The following is a 22,397-nucleotide window of genomic DNA, read 5'->3' on the forward strand; positions in this document are numbered from 1 at the left end:
GTGGAAGAAGGCGGTTATTATTATAATAATAATTATATTTAAGTATTTTTCACGTGTGCAGTGAGCGAGTGCGCACACATGTCAGTAATGTGGTAAACGAGAAGTGGTGAACAACTTTTCGCTTTAACTAAAACTTACAATAAACACAAGTTTTCTCGTCACAACATACAAGTCATCTCTGAAAAAGGATCCGCATAATAGCGATCCTAAGTGGAGGCCAGGAAGTGTGATCAGAGGTGTTGATGGTGTTGAAAGAAAAAAACGTCAACACCTCTGATCTCAATGGCTCCTGTCCTCTACCTAATTCCTTCCTTTCTCTTCCTTTCACCGTCCCCTTCTCTGCTTGTGTTTATAAACTCTCTGTGCCGACATACCCCAGTTCTGACAAAAGATCATCGACCTGAAACGTTAATTCACTTTCCTCTCTCAATAGTTGCTGCCTGACCTGCTGAGTGTTGCCAGCCATTTGTGTTTTTATTTCAGTCTAACAAGGTAATGTATTAGCTGAGCCTGTTCAACTGGCACAAAATCTTCATTCAGATTAGGACAAACCAGTTGTTGGTCTGTAAACTGGACTTCAGGTAGTGTTCAGAATTCTTTCGCTCTGTCTAATATAATAATAATCATAATAATAATAATCCTTGCATTTGATATAGCGCTTTTCACGTCTTCTAGACGTCTCCAAGCGCTTCACAGTCATAAATTTTATTATGCTGATCTATTTTTAAGTATTTCTATCTGAAACTATTTGAATTAGCTCATATCATGTGGTGTATGATTCCACTTCCTTTATGTTTTCCTTTCTTGAAAGTGTATTTAATTTCTCTTCCACTTAAGAGATCTGAACATGACTGACATGCCCTCCGATTCGTTAAGTTGGGATTGGCATTCCGAGGACTCGGGGGCCAATGAAATCTGCCAACCTGAGCAAATTGGTATTCTCAACTCGACTCTCCTGAGTTTGGCCTTTGTGATCGGTACCATTTTGAACGGCGCAAGTTTGTATATTTTCTGGTTTTGTATCAGGAAATGGAGCCCTGGACTAATCCTGCAGTTCAACTTGGCATTGGCAGACGTTCTTGTAACTCCTTCTATACCCTTCATGATCGCCTATTCTTCACTGTCATACTGGCCTTTTGGACCGTTTCTCTGTCAGCTGAAACTCTTCTTACTGAAAGCCAACAATTTCAGTAGCATTTATTTCCTCACTTTGATTAGCATCCACAGATATCATATGATCGTACACTGCACAACAAAAACATGGTTCAAGGAAGCGTGGTTTATAAAGTTAGTTTGTGTTGTTGTGTGGCTTCTAGTGCTGTTCCAAGGAATTCCATTCTTCTTTATCCTCAAGACATCTGAAATCAACAACGCTACCCAGTGTCTGGGCATACATCAGAACGATCTGCTATTTTCATACTTCGTGTGGGACATGGTCATGGTGTCAATCGGATATATTATTCCACTTATAGTGTCCATCATCTGCTACAGTTTGCTGAGCTGCTTTATCGTTAGACTGAAGCACAACCAGCTGAAGAGCAAGAACATGAAACTAAAGTCCTTGCGAATGATTGTTGTGTCCTTTGTGTTACTTGTGATCTGTTTCCTGCCTGTGCACATATCCAGGACGGTGGCAGTTACAGTCAGGTTCTTCCACCCCGAGCAGTCCAAGTACTTAAACTTTGTCAAATCCATTTATTATAAATGCTTGGTGCTGTCCAGCTTCAACTGTTGCTTGGATCCTTTGCTTTATTTTTTCACTTCTAAGAAATTTAAGGGATCACTCAAGCGGGTTATGATGCCTACCAGGTCCTGTGCCAAGATGTGAATCGTAGCTTAACCCTTTCAAAACTCAGATTCAATTAAAAAATAACGGGCATGGTAGGAACTGGATAATGGGATTGATAATAGCAATAATAATAATATCCTTGCACTTGATATAGCGCCTTGTCTTGTCTTTGAGACATCTCAAAGCTTCACAGAATATACTGCAAAGTGAATTACTGCATATTTTATGGGCGAAACACGTGCGGAAAATGGCTGCTATGTTTCGCCCACAAAATACAGTCAAATCACTTTACATTGCATCCTGCGAAACCCTTTGAAACACATCAATCATGTGATAAGGCGCTATATCAAATGCAAGGATGATTATTAAATTACAATAAGAGGACATGACAACACTTGTGTTTAAGCAGAGATCAGATTAATTTACGTGTTCTAGATGCGATATTGTGTAAATACCTGTAATAATCAGTAACGCTGAAGTGAAAAGAATATGCTATAATTTTAATTGTGTTTGCCATATTATTAAGAGCATTTACCATGTAGCTTTGAGTAGGACTAAAAGTCATGTTCAGTGTAAAAATATAATAAAGCTTCTCATTTGTTTGCAATAATAACTAATGTTCAAGTGACATTTCTGCTTTTTATATATATATAAATATATATATATATATATTTGTTAGCCAATTCGCTCCCTTGGAATTGGGGCTGGAGAAACAAGTGGGGATTGTCTTGGGGTTCTGGGTGAGGATAGGAATGTGGACCTGATGGAATATTTGAATGGGAACAGATTCTGTGTCTGTTCCGGGATGACTAGAGGTAAGGCCTTGATGACTTTTTCTTGTAAGAAGATCAGAAATACATCTCAGATCCCCAGCACTGTCCACTTTGGACTTTTGGAGCTAATTGAACCCCATGTCTGAGTAATTTCTTTCTCTCCTATTGCACCGTATCAGTTCCCTTTTAGTCCCAGTTGAATAATTAGTGTAAAGCTCCTTCCTCATTGTTATTTGAAGAGGGTCTTCAAATAGATTGTGGTTTCCTGCATTATGTAATGAAAAATGCCATATTATTGAGACAAACTATCCATACGAATCACCTACGCTTAAGACAATACGCTATTTAAACAATAACCTAAACTTATATTTAGGTTGCAAGAAACTGTAGCCAACTGCTGATTGAGAAGGCCTTTTAAATAATACACAATTGTTGAACGGCCCAATAGTCTGCACTTGACCCACAATTATGACACTATCTGTACTTGAACATGACAGCAGAGGTTTTTCTTTAAAAACTGAACAAGCCGGAAGTTGATTGAAATAAAAAAAAAGAATAGAAATAAAAACCTGACTTATATATTTTGTTCCCTCGGCAGGTCCTGCAGCTCCCGACTGGACCACATTGTGGTTGCCACATATACTGCAAGTGGTTTGAATAGGCCGACCATTTTGTCATAGCCACAAGGGCTGGGAGAGAAATAACAGAACAGACAAGATTGGTTTAGGTGTCGTTACAAACTCAACCTATTGTGAGTGTTATAAATAAGTATTCTACAAAGTCTTCTTTGCGTACAGTTTTACACCCACTCTTGTGGGCATTATCACTCATACGCAGCCTTACTGCTAATCGGTGGTACGATCAATTAATATCTTTCACGTTTGAACTGCAATCTACGAATCACCTCAATCGAGTTACCATCAGCAAAGCATGTTGCAGTTTGTACAAAAGGGAGTTTATTTTGGTTCGAAGTGTGGAAACACTTTGCTGAGCTGCAATCAACTAGAAAATATACTGTTTTTCCACATTGTTTTTTAAAAAAACTTGAACCAAGTTGTATCTTGTGATACTATTGGTACCTTTAAATACCGCATCAGTTAAGTAAGAAATGAGAGAGTTCGGATGCATGCCAATAATGTGTCCTGGAAACTGGTAAAAGAGAAGTTATTCTGACTTTGACTCATTACAGAAACAGGATTTGGATAGCTGGTTACACCCAGCAGTCTAACAAGCGATGTATTATCAGTTGTGTCTGTTCAGCTGACGAGAAACATTCGTCTAAACCTGGATAAAATGTCTTCAAGCTGGTTTAAAGGTAGGGTTCAGATTTCTATCACTCTCTTTAATATATAAAGGCTAAATGTATGCCATAAAATGTATTATTGAGTTAACAAAGGTTTCAGATGGGAGCAGGATTGGGTGAGGCTATGATAATGAAGTATACAGAATCAATCACTCACATGCAGTGATGTTAGCTGTGTATAAAATTTAAAAAAGTAAACCCGAACAATACTTCTGGATGCACCAAGACTGCAGACAAGAAAACATGGGTTTAGGGTTGCTAGATTAAAGGCAGTACAGAGGAGAATGAGAATGATCCCCAATGCTAGAGGAATGGGTCTGAGCAAATGCTCCGAGATGCTGCCCCGTGGCACTATATAAGCACAGATGTGGTTGAATGAGCTATCAGCAAGGATTAGACAAGCTAGGACTCTTCCTTCTTGAAATAATAATAATAAACCTTGCCTTTGATATAGCGCTTTTCACGTCGGGAGGACGTCCCAAAGCGCTTCACAGAACACACTGTAAAGTGAATTGACTGTATATTTGTGGGCGAACGCGGCAGCCAATTGCACACAGCAATGTCCCACAAACAGTCGTGGATTGAAAATGACCAATTTATTATTGTATTGTTTTGGAGGGATTATTATTAGGCTCTGTGTGGAGTAAGGAAACTTGCCCAAGGTTTCGCCCTGACCTGCCGGGGATTGAACTCTGGGCTCTCGCTTGCAAAGCGAGTGCTCTAACCACTGAGCTGCAGGACTCCACAGCACTGAAAGAAGACATCTGAGAAGGAACCTTGTAGAGGTACTGCACATCTATATAGTTTATATGGGATTGGAAAAGTAAACTCAGAACAATACTGTTGTATTGATTTGAAAAATGTACACTCTCTTTTCTCGAAGGAAAATGAACTGAAGCAACTGGATTAGTTCTTCAACGTTGCTGGCCCAGGAGCAACAAAAACTTCTTGCAATGATCTTCAATATTTCAATCAGCGATAAGACTTGTAAGCCTCAGCAGCAAAGTATTTTAATCCCCATCTTCCTATGTGTGATTTTTGTCCTGGGTTTCATTCTAAATACCATGAGTTTGTGGACATTTTGGTTTCGCTTCAAGCAATGGAAAACGGGCATGATCCTCCAGTTTAACCTGGCTTTAGCTGATGCCATCATAGCTCCCGCCGCACCCTTGCTGATCACCTACTTCTCAATATCCCACTGGCCCTTTGGACAATTTCTATGTCAACTGCAAGTGTTCCTATTGAGCACACACATCTATGGGAGTGTTTACTTTCTCACCCTGATTAGTGTGCACAGATATATCACAGTCGCACACGTAACCAGGGTGAGCATGTTTAAGGTAACAAAATCAATGAAGATCATTTGCGCAGCGGTCTGGATGTTCCTTTTTGTACAAGGATTACCATTTTTTTTTGTCCTCAAAACATCTGAACTGTACAATGTCACCAAATGTTTAAGCATACATCAGACTGAACATTCAATGATATATTTTGTGTGGTCCATGGTCATTGCATTCCCTGGATTCATCATCCCAGTCACAGTTTCGATCACTTGCTACGCTTTGCTCGGATCCTACATAGCAAAGATGAACTCCAGCCTTTCAAAAAAAAGAGCTGCAAAGATGAAAGCGATGTGGATGATTGTGATATCCCTTGTTGTGTTTATCATTTGCTGTCTGCCAATTCAAGTGACACGTATAACTGCTGTAATAGTTAAACTCTTCTACCCTGAGAAATGCCAGCTGCTATACAAAATGGAAAATAGTTATTATATGACTTTAACATTGGTCAATTTGAATTGTTGCCTGGATCCTCTACTTTATTGGTTTTTAAGTAAGAAATTCCAAGAGTCATTTAAAAGCAATCTGGATGTATTCAGATGATTATGCAAAACATGTTGTTGCGGATCTATAAAAATAGCAAGTTTGGCTAATCCTTTTGAAAAGGAACTGCACAAATTGTTGGCAATAAAAAATGATTCAGTGCTCTTAGATGATGAGTCAAATGTGATGAAATAATACTTTGGGAAATTGGATAGTTACATGAATCAGTGGTTTGCTTTTGCCTGAAACTTACTGTTACAATGCTTTTATACGTTTATTTCATTAAATTCTTGTATGTGAATTCTAGTAAAATGTGATTTGTTCAAAATCATTTTAACTTGTGTTCTTGATTAACAGCAACAACAAATTACATTTGTTTAGCACCTTTCACGTCGGGAGGACATTCTGTTAATTACGTTTGATTTGGAAACATAATGAAGAGTACGCTCATACAGTAGGTTTGGAAAGTATCAGGTTGGATATACTTTAAGTTTCTCACAGACAGCAGCTTTTGAAGGAAATGGTGACCACAGCACAGCTTCTGCAGATCCTTCAGATAGTTCACAGGCCATTTCAGAAGGTGAGAGAGGCTGCAAACACATATATATGTTACGTTTTGTGACCATTTGCAACACAACCAAACAGCATTACGTTGCTAGTTCAAAATAATTTATTAGTTCAGTTCCCATCTGCATTGACATTTTGGCTGCAAATTGAAATTTAACAGATTAATTTGAAAAGATATCTTAAACGGAGCTGATATATGCGAACAGTTTTAAGATATTTTGAATTTTTGATTCCTGCTAAAATTTACTGTTGTTTGGGTAAGTTTTATAATCACAAGATTGGTCTGGATGAAGAAGGAAGGTCCAATTGGCCAATCTGATCTAATCCCTCCATTAAGACTTACCGAGCAGCTCATCCAATGACGGAGTAGTTAAGGGCACAGCCTGCTATAACACTAGGTTGTACAGACCTCAAAATCACATTGTAAACTTATTTTCTCCCTCATGCAAGTAGAATGACATTTCCATTAAATCCCCATGAGATATTCTATGACAGCCAACACTGGAATCCTGCCGCACTAGTCTAGTAGGACCATTCAGGCTCATACTTAGTAGCTGAAATTTATTCTAGCCATTGGCAGTATTGCCATATACAGTCGTGGATTGAAAATGACCAATTTATTTATTTTTGTTTGTTTTTGGAGGGATTATTATTAGGCGTAATATAGTATAATATTGAAAATGCTGGAGACCAGAAAAAANGGAAATATTTGAAATCCACTTATCCAAAATGATCATTTTTGTTGGGTATTTATTGAAATGCTCTGGACTTCTAGCATTTCTGTTTTGAATTTGCTGATCACATTTGTGGAGTCCTGTAGCTCAGTGGTTAGAGCACTCGCTTTGCAAGCGAGAGACCTGAGTTCAATTCCAGGCAGAGGGCGAAACCTTGGGCAAGTTTCCTTACTCCACACAGAGCCTAATAATAATCCCTCCAAAAACCAAAAACAATAATAAATTGGTCATTTTCAATCCACGACTGTTTGTGGGACATTGCTGTGCGCAATTGGCTGCCGCGTTCGCCCACAAATATACAGTCAATTCACTTTACAGTATATTCTGTGAAGCGCTTTGGGACGTCCTCCCGACGTGAAAAGCGCTATATCAAATGCAAGGATTATTATTATTATTATTATCACCAGCCGTAGCTGCAATGACGTTGTTCAGCCACAGAGTGAGGCTACCATATCAGAAACGTCAAAACAGCCAGCAAAATCATACCAGTTAACAAATCTACAAAGAGGTGTAGGGATTCCAGGAAGATTTCCATCGTTTTCTCAGCCTCCTGGAACAGGTGTTATTTCCTTTTCATCACATATACCTACCAAAAGATACACGCACATAAGCAAAAGTATTCCTAAACTCACTCTTGAGTCATGGAGTGATTTTAATGGATGTCCTCTGTCCTCAGTGATCCAAGACTGCTTCCTATCCTAGGCTTTTCAACCTCCCCTAATTCCTTGGTCCATTGGTTTTATGACAAGTATTTTCCAGCACCTTGGGACGTCCTCCTGACGTGAAAGGCACCATACAAATGTAATCGTGTTGTTGTTTTGGCAAGCTGACAATTCCAAATGTTATGGTCACATCTCTCCGTGGTGTAATAAGCGTGGGGATTCCTATTAAAGCTGTCTTGTTGTCCTTTTGGACTATTGTCTAGAAACTCTTTACTGCGATAAAGCTAAAATTTTACCAGATTAATTCACTCAATTGTTTTCCACCCAAATATTTTCTCTCTGAGTCTGCTGTATTAAAGTATGGCAAATATCCTACCTTTTGTCTTTTTTTAAAATAATGCATTCCTCTGACATTTGTCAGCGATGCACTTACCTTTTGTGAAGTATTCCTCGCCCCATAAAAGACCTGAACTACGTATGTAACTTAATTGGCAACTCACGTCATGGCTGTTTGTGGGACTTGGCTGTGTGCAAAATGGCTGCTGAGTTTCCCTACAGAATACGCATTCACTCCGCTTGAGAGCAATCACCTGTGAAGCATTTTGAGAGGTTTCAACATTTTTGGCCATTAGTCAAATACACTAAAACTCTGGCTAGCCAGAGCAACGGTAGGGAGATCCCATTTGGTGAGCTGAATTTCTGACTAAACTCCATATAAACCACACTTCCTTCATCCACTCTCCGTTACTTCAGCAAGAAACTCTATCAGGTTTGTTAGACATGATTTGCCTTGAACAAACCCGCGTTGGCTGTCCTTTATTAATACCTATATGTTTCAAAGTGAGAATTTATTTTGTCTTGGATTATAGTCTCTAGAAGATTCCCCACTACTGACTGACTGGCTGGTAGTTGCCGGTTTATCCTTCTGAACCTTGTTGTACAGGGGAGGAGTAACATTTGCAACCCTCCAGTCCTCTGGCACCACCCTGTTTGTGGCCAGAACCTCCGTTCTTCTGCACATGGGAATCAAAGTTGATATCCCCAGCCATTGAAGACCAACAAGCGAGGCGGGGGGAAGGGGGTCTGGCTCGGTATGGATTATCTGGAGTCAAATAAGCCAGGGGTTTATGATATAATGATTCTTATCCTTTTATACCCTTATTTCTTGCACACTATGGGCCTTAATATGTCAGGTAGAAGTAACCAGACAAACAATTATTGCTTTTAACTATCACTCAAAAAGTAGCAAAGTAACTTTTTCCTCCTTACCTCCTTACATTCCCAGCCTGTGTTGTCCATATTTTCTTGTTATCGTGTATACAGCAATAATGCAGATTATCAAAACACTTGATTTAACAAAGAAGCAGGGGGAGGTCAAATGCAATGATTAGTATAGCATTAAACATGTCACAGCTTCTCCCGTCTAGTAAGATTACCTTTTATAGCTTCTGATGAAAAGTAAAATCTGCGCTTAGTAGTAATTTATTGAAAAAATGCATTCAGAAAGATAAATTAGCCTTATGATCTCATCATTTGGATGAAGGGACACACCCAAAAATCTCGGCTCAACTTTCTCTTGAGAAGCTGAATGATCTCCTGTGCAGTTCAGCTTTATTCATTTTCATATCGAATTTTCATCATTCAGTTTTTTAAAAATGTTACCTGTCCGGGTCAAATTCATTAAAAATCCGCTTTGCCGCAGATGGGATTTTGACCTGTTTTATGTAAGGTGATCAAGCAATAACTGCAAAATATTGCACCCACCCCACACCCCCACACACACACACACATTTCTACTGTTTACTAGTGCCCATATATCTTGGACAATGTCCTCCTGTTCAGACACTGTTATATTGTTGTCAAGTTCCCTCGAGGTGCAGCCTAGTTTCTAATTAAACTCGCTGGTTGATAATCCGAATTAGATTACTATCTTGGCCTTCTCCCAAAATTGGAAAATATTAGCTCGACAGCATAGGATTTAACTGTGGTTCTTGATTTCAGTGTTATTTTCTACATTCCTATTTCCCCAGATCTCCCTTTCCTCTGTTCCCTTTAGCCGATTCGATCCATACATCCACCATTCAGAAAACGATACGCAATCACCGTTTCCTACACCCGAATGAAATCCACACCATGTCTTTTCTGCTCCCAGCAGCTGTGAATGCCCATTGGAAAAAAAAACTCTTGTAACTGCTGGGTGGGAATGATTGAAATATGAAGTTATTGACACTTTGAAAGAGGACAAAGAAACATTATTGGCCACCGAAATAATTTTACAATTATGCAAAAGCTTCTCTTGATAAAAAACTGATTTCACCTCAAGGCTTCTCTCTGATTATGATTGACCAAAAAAGTGTGAGTTGGTTTATCCATATAATTATGAGCTTTTCCTTGTGAGTGAATTTGTTAATAATCCAGTTAACATGAGTCTCCACAATTTGACAAAATTCCAAACCCACATTTGTGCTTCCACGCTTTTTTATTCAGCTTTAGTATCCAGTTCTCACCATTTCAAAGACTATTGTCAGCTTGCTTATTCAAAGCAACCAAGGTTTAATTCAAAGCGAAGGATTGTTTGTACTGAATTCACTGGAAACACAACCTCTGTATTCTCCCCATGGAACTCAGTGCTGAATGAGATCTGATGTTACACATTTCTTATTGCCTGATAATGCATAACAAAGGTGCATTCTCCAATATTCCCATCGGTTGGTGAATCAGAAGAAGGCAGCATAGGATCAGTATTGTCACTGGAAGAATTAAGAGGCTAAAAAAAATACACAACATGGAAAAACATGGAAGGCTTTGCCGTAAGTGGCTACTGAAGCGATGTTCGTAACAACATTTAATATAATAATAATCCTCGCATTTGATATAGTGCCTTATCGTGTCTTTGAGAGAGCCATTGCCTCCCAGCCTCGCTCTTTCTTCTCCTCTCACTCCCTCCATGAACCCCTCCAATCGGAAACTGCTCTGGTCAAGGTCACAAACGACATCCTGACCATATGTGACCAGGGCTCCCTCTGCCTCCTCGTCCTCCTCGAACTCTCCGCCGCCTTTGACACCGTGGACCACTCAATCCTCCTCCGTCACCTCTCCTCCCACCTCAATCTTCAAGGTTCTGTCCTTGACTGGTTTAGGTCCTACCTTTTATACTGCCTCCACTTCGTTGCGGCAAACGGCTTTTCCTCCAGCCCCCGCACTGTCTCGTGCGGTGTTCCTCAGTGCTTTGTCCTCGGTCCCCTCCTCTTCACCCTCTACATGCTCCCCCTTGGTGCCGTCATCCGCAGACATGGGGTAAATTTCCATATGTATGTGGATGACACCCAACTCTATCTCTCTGCCTCCACCCTGAACTCCAGGACCACTGGCGCCCTGACCGACTGCCTGTCCGACATCAAGTCCTGGACGAGGGCCAACTTTCTCCAACTCAACGTCAGCAAGACCTGATTGGCTCGCGCCAGTGCCTCCACACCTTAGGCGCTGGCAGCATCAGCCTCCACGGCTGCACACTCACCCTCACTAAGCCAGTCAGGAACCTGGGTGTCTTGTTTGACCTTGAATTGTCCTTTCTCCCCCACATCCGTGCCATGACCGGCACTGCCTACCACCACCTCCACAATATTGCCAGACTACGCCACTGCCTCAGCCCTCGGGCTGCCAAAACCCTCACCCTCGCATTCGTCACCTCAAGGCTTGATTACGGGAACTCCCTCTTCATCGGCCTTCCCAACTCTTCCCTTCACAAGCTACAGATCATCCAAAACTCTGCAGCTCGTATACTCTCACGAACTAGGCTCTATGACCCCATCATTCCCACCCTCGCCCGACCCCACTGGCTCCCCATCCCCCAGAGGTTCGAGTTCAAGATCCTCGTCTTCACCTTTAAGACCATCCATGGCCTTGCCCCCTCCTACCTCTCTGACCTGCTGACTCCCTACCAACCTGCCCGCTCCCCCCGTTCATCAGGCTCCGGCCTGCTCCATGTCTCCCGCCCGACCCGCCCTACCATCGGTGGCTGGGCTTTCAGCCTCTCTGCCCCCACACTCTGGAACTCCATCCCACGATCCTTTCGCCTCACTTCCTCCGTTACATCCTTCAAGGCCGATCTCAAGACCCTTCTCTTCGACTGTGCCTTTGGTCTCCCTCCCACCTATCTGCCTTCCCTCAACGCTACACCATTCCTACCCCATGCTCGGGCCCCAATATCTGACTGTTCAAGCGCTTTGGGACGTCCTCCCAAAGTGAAAGGCGCTCTATAAACGTAATTTTATTATTGTTGTTCAAAGCTTCACAGAATATACTGTAAAGTGAATTGACTATATATTTTGTGCGCGAAACATTTAAAAGGGAATTGGATTAGTAATCAAAGGGAAAGGCTGGAAAACATTATAGGGAGGAGGCAGACAATTAGCGTAAGAATGATTAGCTTCAGTGGATCGCAAGATTGGACCTGCGCACTGACGAGTTAACTCGGTGATGCTGGGCGGAAGTCACTCCTAAAGAATAGATGACACTTCAAAGTTCAACATCTGTTTGAAAATGTTTTAACTCTGCAAATGTTTGCGTCCTTGCCAAATCTATGGCAAACAAATGTACGTGGAGTTGACTGTATAGGTGTGTCTATCTTTACATTAGCATTAAGCTTTCGGTAAATACAAGAATCCTGTGTGAGCTCCTGTTTCACATCATTCTCAGCTTTCTTCAGCCATTGATTTTAAATGCTTCTTTGCCATGTCTTGGTCACGAACAATATGCTGCCACGAATAGTAATAATCCTCGTATTTGAGACAGCACTTTATCACGTTGTTGAGACTTTCATAGCTCTTCACAGAATATATTGTAAAGTGGATTGACTGTGTATGTTGTGGGCGAAATGCGGCCGCCAATCGTGCACAGCAGTGTCCCACAGACAGCCGTGGATTGAGTGGCCCCACTTTTTTTTATTTTTGAACAGATTATTACCCCAGGAAAGCGATCTGCCAATTGACTAACAACCGAGTTCCTCCTTGGATGTCGGGACGTCCTCCTGACGTGAAGAGCGCAATACTAATGTGATTGGTTGTTGTTGTGAGGTAAACAGAGTAAGGAAATTTGCCTAAAGTTTCACCCCTGCACGGGAATCAAATCCAGGTCCTCGTGCCTTCGAGACGAGCGCGCTAACCGCTCCCTTAGAGGGCACTACTATAAACATTAACGTAGGAAGGTCCTGTCAAAAGCCCAGGTAATAATAATAATAATAATCCTTGCATTTGATATAGCGCTTTTCACGTCGGGAGGACGTCCCAAAGCGCTTCGCAGAACACACTGTAAAGTGAATTGACTGTATATTTGTGGGCGAACGCGGCAGCCAATTGCGCACAGCAATGTCCCACAAAGTGTCGTAGATTGAAAATGACCAATTTATTATTGTTTTTGGAGGGATTATTATTAGGCTCTGTGTGGAGTAAGGAAACTTGCCCAAGGTTTCGCCCTCTGCCTGGAATTGAACTCAGGTCTCTCGCTCGCAAAGCGAGTGCTCTCACCACTGAGCTACACGACTCCACGGGGTAACACCAGGTCACCTTATGATGCATTTCACAAGAGTGAGATCCTATTGATTTAACACGTGTGAGCAATTATATCTGAGTGGGACAAACGGTTGAAATGATTTCCAGTTAAAAAAAAAAAATTGCTTGGCTTGTTTTTCTGCCAAGGAAACAAAATGTTCTCAGCCCCAGAGCAGACTCAGCAGTGTTTCCCTCCCTCCCTCCCTCTCTCTCTCTGGGTGGGTGGGTGGGTGGGTGGATAGTTAGCAAAAAAAAAGGATCATTTCCGAAACGAGTTGCATCAGTCTGGGCCAATGGAAAGTGTTCTCCTGAGCAAACAAGTGTGGTATAAATACTGCTTCCAGGCGGACTGTCCCACTGAGCTGCAGGAGAGTGGCAGAGAGCTGAGGGGTCTGTGTCTCAGGCTGTTGCCTTTTTGGGGGGGAACGACTCGATCCGTTTGCTGCGTGTGGGTTTATTTTCATTCTTTTAAGATCTATATATATATATAAAAAAGTCCACTTTCGCAGCAGTGATGTCGGTGTCCGCGAGCTCCAAACTCAGCAAAACGTTGCGGGAACAGTACTTCAAACTTCCTCAGGGAAACGCGGTGCAAGTGACCTACGTGTGGATCGATGGCAGTGGAGAAGGATTGCGGTGTAAGACCAAAACCCTGTATTCTGAACCCAAGACAGTACAAGGTGATGTGTGTGTGTGTGTGTGTGTGTCTTCCCCTCTGACAGCTCAGTCTGTCTGCGCTCCTGTCCGATGTCTCCTCTGCCCTCCTCTCCTCTGCCCTCCTCTCCTCTGCCCTCCTCTCCTCTGCCCTCCTCTCCTCTGCCCTCCCCTCCTCTGCCCTCCCCTTCTCTGCCCTCCCTCCTCTGCCCTCCTCTCCTCTGCCCTCCTCTCCTCTCCTCTGCCCTCCTCTCCTCTGCCCTCCTCTGCCCTCTCGGCCGCTCTGCCCTCAGTGGCTATTCCCGATCCTGACGGTGTTGTGTTGTGGGCAGATATCCCGGAGTGGAATTTCGATGGTTCCAGCACTGACCAGGCGGAGGGGTCCAACAGCGACATGTACCTGGTCCCGGTCAGTATGTTCAGGGACCCCTTCTGTCGGGATCCCAACAAACTGGTGCTGTGTGAAGTGCTCAAGTACAACCGCAAACCTGCAGGTAAAGGGGGGGTTGGGGTGGGGGGGGGTTGGGGGGTGGGAGGTGTTTTGGGGGGGGGATGTTGGGGGGTGTTAAAAGTTGTTTTAATGCAATATCACACTCGGCTTTAACTCCTTTTTTTTAAAATTACACATTTAACACCGGATTTCATGTCTGGATCCCGAGTCAGTGTCGGGACCTCAATTCAGATCTCCTTAACCAAACAATTCAGATTTCCTTAACCAAACCCAGAGGGTTACGAGCCTTTCCTTTGGGGCTACAGTACTCGGAAACAGTAAAGTGTTTTGTCGGTGTGTTTGCGTGGCGGAGGGAGGAGGGCGGAGGGAGGGAGGAGGAGGGTGGAGGGAGGGAGGGAGTGGAGGGAGGAGGGGGAGAGCAAACGCTCATTGTAACTTGAGTTGTTTTGCAGAAACTAATCTGAGGCACACGTGTAACCAGGCGATGGACCAGGCGAGGCAGTCCCGGCCCTGGTTCGGATTGGAACAGGAATATACTTTGTTTGGAATCGATAAACGTCCCTATGGATGGCCTCAGAACGGATTTCCGGGACCGCAAGGTTAGAGACCCCCTGTTACCCACCCACCGGGTTCACCTGTCCCCCAACCGCCAAACCAATTGGGGGTTGTTTTTTTTGGGAGAAAAAAATAAAAACATTTCACTTTTAGTGGCTATCGGTCTCCGCGCTGCTGGAGGTCTGGAACCTGCGGTGTTTGTTTCTGTGCCTTTAATGCTGGAAACCCACCACAATTGTCAATCTAATGTGGGGGGAAAAAAGGTTATTCCTGATTTGTAGCACATTTATAAAGCTCTGCTGCTGGTTTTCAGAGCACAAGCAATTGGGGATGAGCTGTTGCCCACCGTGTGATGGCGGTGCGATATAAATAGAAGAGGTACAGGTATACCAAACCAGGTCTGAAAAGTTGCTTTTATCACAGAAAGGACCAAAGGCAGAGGAGCTGAGCTTTGCTCTTTAATGCAGCTGTGAAGGGGTTTAGAATTGGAACCCCTATGTTTCTGATTTCTTAAGAAGTGGGGGTGATTACTTCCTAATGATTGATTTGCACCACCATGAAACGTTTAGGAGGGGGGAAATAAAATACCAATAGACCCACCACAGCGGAGACGAGGAGGTGCAACTGAATATCAGATGCCTTTGCTCCTGTACATTGTCCCCTTCCTCCACTGCTGTTCTAGAAGTAGTGATCAGAGAGAAGTAAAGTTTCAATAGCCCAGCACATTTTGGTTTAAATCAGTGAGGTTAAGCCTGCTCAGCCCATTAGCCAAATTAAACCCAATGTGTTCCACTTAATGAGCGAGGGTTGTCCCTGCAGACAAGTCCCTCCTCTCCAAACTATTTCCAGGCCCCAAATTGGCAAAGGACAATGCAGACCTAAGCCATGGCTTCACAACCACCCAATCAGGTCGGGTGACTGGATGGCCTCTCTGGCAGGGCAAGCCTGGCCTGAACCTAGTGACCAAATGCTCAAGTGAGCTCAGCTTCCCCTTAATGAGGACAGTTCACACTCTTCAGGTTGGAAGTACTGCAATATTAATCCCAACCAACAGAGGGTTGAAAGCACAGCTGTTGCCAGGAGCTCACTCCTTCCCATAATCCTCATTTATGGGTGAGATTTGGTCATGGTAACCAACACAAGTGGATCTCAACAGGAGAACTTTTCTGGCATTTGCTAGTTCAAGGACTAATTGATAAGAACAGATACGAATTACACTTGATTCCGAGAAGCCCAGCACATGTGGGAAGCATTTGTCAATGTGTCACTTCTGCAATGTGTTCTATGTGTGTATGGAATGTGTTTTGGCTCCACTGCTCCCTTTCTCATTCCTTGCTTGCTGCAGTAGCAACGAGAGAGAGAGGGACCCATTGCTGAAATGGTGCTGATAAACTGAGCAATGGAAAACTCAGCTTTTTTTTGGCAAACTTTAGTGGAAAAAGTGGCATGTTGCAACATCTTGAGACTGCATTTTAAAATCCTGTAAACAGTGTTCTGGAGTTCTGCATAAATGACTGGGTTGCAGGATGGAAACCTTGCAACAATTTTCTCGAGGATTGCATTAAACGGGTTAAATCGAATCCAGGATTATTCATGGTCGGACTGAAAGGGCCTCTGTTCTGCTCCATTTCTTAAACAGTAAAACTCACATAAGTCGTATCAGTTGGGACCATAACATTTAATATAACATGCTTGAAGTCTGAATTACAGGCAAACTCTTAAATCTTATACAATCAGATTTAATCTACTCTGCATATGCGTAATTCACTACAGGCAGTAAGTGCAGCCAACATGTGGTGATGGGTCAAGACTACGTTTCCCGCAATTCAATGCGTCTTGGCCAGTCGCTGCATGTGCACTTACTGGCAAGCATTGAATAACGGAAGACTAAGTTCTTCCGCGCAAGCGGCGACAGATCAAGACTGTTTCCAGTAAGTGTCCATGCGTCAATGGGTAAATGTCATTTCCCGTGATTCAATGCAGCTGTTAAGTGTGGGAGTAATGGACAGGGAAGAAGCGTTAAGAGATGATAAATCCAGTTAGTGCAAAGAAATCCAAGTGATTTTGGTATAAAACTGAATGGAACTCGATTGCATATACGAATAAAGCGATTATACGACTTATAAAGATAAGACTTGCACAAGTTTTACTGTACAACCAATTTTCTGTTGCAGGACCCTATTATTGTGGTGTTGGAGCAGACAGAGTATATGGTAGAGATATAGTGGAATCTCACTACAGAGCCTGCATGTACGCTGATGTGAAGATATCGGGCACCAATGCTGAGGTCATGCCATCTCAGGTAGATAACTGAGGCTTGAAATTATTCATGACCACTCTTAAAATGTAGAAGTGTGCAGCATTTATGTAAAAAAAATGTGTGGCCAAGTACAGAAAAATATGCTTACAAATATGGATTGAACTGAACTAGAAATGCAACAAAAACAAATTGCATTTATATAGCTCCTTCCATAGTGGGAGGATGTCCCAAGTCACTGAAGATGAGATATTCTTCTACAAGCTTTTGTGGTTTAACTATTCGTTGTGGAGGGTTGAGTTCTGGCAGATTACCAGCAAACTGCTGGGCCAGTTGGGTGGGGGAGGGTGTGAGGGTTTATTTTATTGGTGTGCCTGGGGGTGGTCTCTATCATTTTGCGATTTTTGAAGGCCTTTGCCTGAAGGAAAAAGCCCCCAGACCTACTTGTAGACTGCATGACATAGGTTCCAGTTAGTGACTATTTTCTCTGACTGGCAGATTTTCACAGTGGCTGTAGATGTGTTGTGGATTTAGTAGTGCAATAGTGGAATGCAGCATGTTTAAACTTGTGTGTTCGCTGGCTGGGGTGCCAAGATTATCAGCGGCGTATCCATGGATCTAGACATAATTGCACTTTAGCATTCCCCAATATTGGAAAATTGCAATGTTGGTATTAATTTGGGATCGAGGTTTCTGCTGTTCTTCCCAACTGACTGAACTAAAGAATTTTCCAAAATTCTACAATTTTTTTTAAAAGAATTTTTGGACCTCAATCAATGTTTTGCCTTTTGTATCTAACTTTTTCCTTTTTTTCCCCCTTCAACGTTTGTCATTCTTAATCACCTCATTTGTCTCCTTCCTTCCCAGTGGGAATTCCAAATAGGGCCATGTGAAGGAATCGAGATGGGTGATCACTTGTGGATTGCCAGATACATCCTTCACCGTGTTTGTGAAGACTTTGGTGTTATGGCCACGTTTGATCCAAAGCCGATAACTGGAAACTGGAATGGAGCTGGGTGCCATGCCAACTTCAGCACAGAGGAAATGAGGAAAGAAGGAGGGCTCAAGTAAGTCTTTCAGTTCTCTAATTCTGCACATTCTCATTTGAGAAACTACTTCAACCCACTCCACTGAGAGTCAATGAATTTGTCTGTGCCAATGAGTGTCAGGAACACTGAATTGTCCAGGTAAACGATTCTCTCTCCTCAGGGTAATTGTAGCATTGAACCTAGTAGCTCCTTATGCTTTTACCAATACCATTGATAAATAAAGGAAACCATAAGATTATTAGGATACAAGATGGGAAAATGACCTTTTATGACTCATTTAAGAAACTGTTTAATTTTGTGATGAGAAGTCGGGAGATTGAATATTTTGAAAGATTTTGAAAGATTGAATATTTTGAAAGATTGAATATTTTGAAAGGATGAAAGGATGATCACATGGGCCAAATGGTCTTCACCAACCAAAATATTGGCATCATGTGAACGTGGGCTGAATTGAGTTCTAAAATTTTAATATTGAACTTTTCAGGTACATTGAAGAAGCAATTGAAAAGCTGAGTAAGAGGCATGCCTACCACATCTGTGTGTATGATCCGAATGAAGGAAAGGATAATTCTAGAAGGCTGACTGGATTGCACGAAACCTCAAGTATCCACGATTTCTCGGCCGGCGTAGCAAACCGTGGGGCCAGTATCAGGATCCCACGTCAAGTTGGCCAGGATCGTTGTGGATACTTCGAGGACAGAAGACCATCTGCAAACTGTGACCCTTATGCTGTCACAGAAGCTCTCGTCAGGACCTGCATCCTAAATGAAACTGGGAATGGGCAAAAAGTTGCTATAAAATAAAACTTCAGAGAAGAATGGGACTTAAAACTAAAGGACTCCATAGGATTTTTTTAAAAGGTTGAGAATAGAAACTTTCTCATTTGGTCAAAAATCACTATTAGACATGAGCTGTTTTTTTCCCGAGGTGCTTACTGCATACTTGTATGGTGATGTGTATTTAATACTTATTCTGGGTTGGAGACTTTTTGATACACTGCTTTTTGTATTCTTACATTACCTTAAATGGTAATATTTTATTCTCAATTTGGGTTGTGTACCAATTGTGTGAGTTTAAAAGGGGTAAGTTTTCTGGGGTTTTGGGATCTGCTACTCATTTAAACACAACAATTTTAAGTGTTTTATAAACCATAGTAGAATATTTCTTTTTGAATGTACACTAAAGTTTCTTCTAGAATGAAAACTCTAAAGTCTGGTTCTACTCTGAGCTTTACAAACCTCCTCAAAGACTAATGGAGAAAGGATACATGATTGTAACTTGGACTTTCTGAGTAGCTAACATAACAGTGGATGGCATTTAATGTTCAGTCTAATGCTGCTAATGGATGGAATAAACATATTGGATACAAGGTTTGTACCTAAAGGTGTTCTTTTATTATATAAAAAATAACACTTTGATATTCACTCAAATTAAATCAATGTTTTACTTGCCCTGCTTTGACGTATCTGTGCTCCTCGCAACATTTGATCAGTTTATAGCATAAACATATTGCTTTGTTACTAAATTGGATTGGCAAAGAGCAGTGTCATAAACAGAATGTCTGTTCCAGAACCTAAAGAACTTGTTTTTTTTATATCGAGGAAGGAAAACGGCTGGATGCCCCCGCTTCTGTAGAAATATTGCCTTGATGCAAAGTGTTGATGTGTTGTTTATGATCAAAGTGATGTTCAACCTCTTCTTAACTGATGCTGCAGAGAACATATCCACAAATAGCAGTGAACTTTCTCCCAAGCAAATAAGTAAATGTTTTGGGATGCTACAATAAATACATTTGCATAGTCCCAAGAGTGGCACGACCGTTTTCCATCAAATAACTTAAGCCTAAACATTGCAACAGTGACAAAGTGCATTTATATAGTGCCTTTCATTATCAGATGTTGAAGTGTTTCATTGACCATAGGAATGTGTATCAAATGCACAAGGAAATAGGCCTTTAAGAGGTGTCTGAAGGTTAGGAGAAAAAGATGAAGATGACTATTTTAGAAGATCACCATTAATCTATTTTCCAGAAATCCAACAGGTTTTTTTTAAATACAAAATTATTAATGGTTGTGGTTATGATCCTGCTTTATTTATTTTATTTCTGGTACTACATTTGACTAAAAAGGAGCTTTGCTACAGTTTATTGCAGGTACCATTTAAGGGGAGCATCTTTCAGAGTGGGACAATCAGGTAATATTGAGTCAAACTGCTGTGCTTGGACTGTCGCTGTCTGTTGTGGGTAATGCACTGCTCTTGTCATCAGTCTGTCTGCTGCTGAACCTGAAGCAATAGAAAAGCTCCAAGAGGACAGAAAGCCTTCACCCGAGCTTTTTTTTGCACCAATTGGTGTTATGTTGTAGTCAGTGTTAAGCTAATAGTGTGACACAAATAAATAATCCTTACATTTGAGACGGTGCTTTTCATGTCAGAAGGACATCTCAAAGCACTTCACAGTATTTAATGTAAAGTGTATTTCGTAGGCAAACCCAACCCCCAATTTTGTACACAGCAATGTCCAGCCATGAAGTCAATGACATTTTAAAATTTAATTTATGGGAATTGTTGTCCAGGGCACTACATCACAACAGTCTCGCACCTGATGTAAAATGCCAAATTGATACCAGCAGCACAATATATACAGTATGATTGCATTACTTGATAAGCATGAAGCACTTTTACTTTTATTCATCTTTGTAGATATAATACCGTAGATGATTTTAAGGTATGAAAAATAATCCCTTGTGTATGTACATATGTAGATATATACAGGTACAATAATTGTAGTAAGTGCAAGATTTTAGATTAAAATCGCTTCACAAACTGATGGCAAAGATTTATATTTATTGCAGAGTATCTGTTTTTCACAATGAACAAACTGCTTAAAAAATTAATTTGATCCTTTTTTATTTATTTGCAGAGTCCTATTTTGGACACTAAAGTAGTGTATAATTATTTCTATTGTATTTTTTAAAACAGGAGGGAGAATATAACTAAGCCAACTGATTTGAGAAAAAAATGCCCTTTGCATTAAGCTGTGTGTGTCTTCATAGAATTATACAGCACAGGAGGCCATTCGTCCCACTGTGTCTGTGCCGGCCCTTTGAAAAGAGCTTCCAATTCAATCCCATTCCCCTGTGCTCTCCCCATAGCCCTGCAAACTTGTCGTCCCCAAATAATTATCTACTACTCTCTTAAAAGCTGTTCGAATCAGCTTCCACCAGCGTTTCAGGCAATGCATTCCAGATCCGAACAACTCTGTGCGAAAACATTTCTCCTCACCCTCTTTCTTTTAACATCTATTTTAAATCTGTCCTCAGGTTACCGACCCACCCGCCAGTGGAATAGTTTCTCCTTGTTCACCCTATCAAATCCCCTCATCATTTTGAAAACTTGTATTAAGTCTCTTAACCTTCTCTGCTCCAAGGAGAATAATCCTCGCTTCTCTCGCCTCTCCTGATAACTGAGGTCCCTCATTCCTGGTACCATCCTGGTAAATCTCCTTTGCTCCCACTCCAATGCCTTGACGTCCTTCCAAAAGTGTGGGGCCCAGAACTGAACACAGTCTCTCGCTGAGGCCTAACCAGTGTTTTATAGAAAGGTTTATCAAAACTTTCTGACTTGTGTATTCTTTGCTCCTATTTATAAAGCCTAGTATCCCATATGCTTTTTTAACAGCTTTATCTGCCTGTCCTGCCACCTTTAAAGATTTACTTTATGAACCCCCAGGTCTCTCTGTTCCTTCACCCCCTTTAAGAATGTACCCATCAGCTTATATATATATATATATATAGCGCTCTGAGACACCTTCCGGCGTGGAGGGTGCTATATAAATCCAAGTTGTTGTTGTCACATATTGCCTCTCCACAATTTCACATTTCTCCACATTAAACTTCATCTGCCACACGTCTGCCCATTTTACTAGTCTGTCTACGTCCATTTGCAGTCTGCTACTATTCTCCTCACTGTTTACTACTTTTCCCAGCTTAGTATCATCTGCGAACTTCAAAATTGTGCTCCCTCTACCCAAGTCCAGATCATTTACATAGATCACAAACACCAGTGGTCCCAGTACCGAACCCTGGGGGACACCACTGAACACTTCCCCCTCCAGTCAGAAAAACAATTTCAACCAAACTTGCACTTGGTAATCAAATTACGTACATAACAAGTATCAGGAACATAAGAGAACCAAAGTATGTTTACAGCATTCAGTTCATGGTGCCAAGTT

General features: G+C 41.8%; 3 protein-coding genes across 4 annotated transcripts; all 3 read left to right on the forward strand.

Moving 5' to 3' along the window:
• The first annotated feature begins 847 nt into the window (after window positions 1-847).
• LOC103180409 (P2Y purinoceptor 4-like) lies at window positions 848-1,950 on the forward strand. Its single transcript, XM_007896242.2, has one exon. It carries the CDS (start codon window positions 848-850, stop codon window positions 1,826-1,828), a length of 981 nt encoding a protein of 326 aa, XP_007894433.2. The 3' UTR covers window positions 1,829-1,950.
• Window positions 1,951-3,824: 1,874 nt separating this feature from the next.
• LOC103180407 (P2Y purinoceptor 3-like) lies at window positions 3,825-5,958 on the forward strand. Of its 2 annotated transcripts, none has more exons than XM_007896241.1 (2): window positions 3,825-3,877; window positions 4,749-5,958. In XM_007896241.1, the coding sequence occupies exon 2, from the start codon at window positions 4,819-4,821 to the stop codon at window positions 5,746-5,748; it is 930 nt and encodes a 309-aa protein (XP_007894432.1). In that variant the 5' UTR covers window positions 3,825-3,877; window positions 4,749-4,818; the 3' UTR covers window positions 5,749-5,958. The 2 variants fall into 2 exon arrangements, with proteins under 2 accessions (XP_007894432.1, XP_007894431.1); XM_007896240.1 differs by lacking the exon at window positions 3,825-3,877 and adding an exon at window positions 4,600-4,650.
• A 7,598-nt stretch (window positions 5,959-13,556) lies between these two features.
• Window positions 13,557-19,531, forward strand: LOC103180406 (glutamine synthetase-like). The gene is given in 6 exon segments (NM_001292519.1): window positions 13,557-13,880; window positions 14,187-14,348; window positions 14,758-14,904; window positions 17,035-17,162; window positions 17,985-18,184; window positions 18,651-19,531. Coding segments are annotated over 6 exon segments (1,122 nt in total). The 5' UTR covers window positions 13,557-13,714; the 3' UTR covers window positions 18,970-19,531.
• Window positions 19,532-22,397: the final 2,866 nt, after the last annotated feature.

This window comes from Callorhinchus milii, unplaced genomic scaffold (assembly GCF_018977255.1).
Source record: "Callorhinchus milii isolate IMCB2004 unplaced genomic scaffold, IMCB_Cmil_1.0 Scaffold8, whole genome shotgun sequence".
NCBI classification, from domain to species: domain Eukaryota; kingdom Metazoa; phylum Chordata; class Chondrichthyes; order Chimaeriformes; family Callorhinchidae; genus Callorhinchus; species Callorhinchus milii.

What these genes read in the sequence shown, in the direction of transcription:
- LOC103180409 (XM_007896242.2), top strand. Translation starts at nt 848, where the DNA reads ATGACTGACATGCCCTCCGATTCGTTAAGTTGGGATTGGCATTCCGAG.
- LOC103180407 (XM_007896241.1), top strand. Translation starts at nt 4,819, where the DNA reads ATGATCTTCAATATTTCAATCAGCGATAAGACTTGTAAGCCTCAGCAG.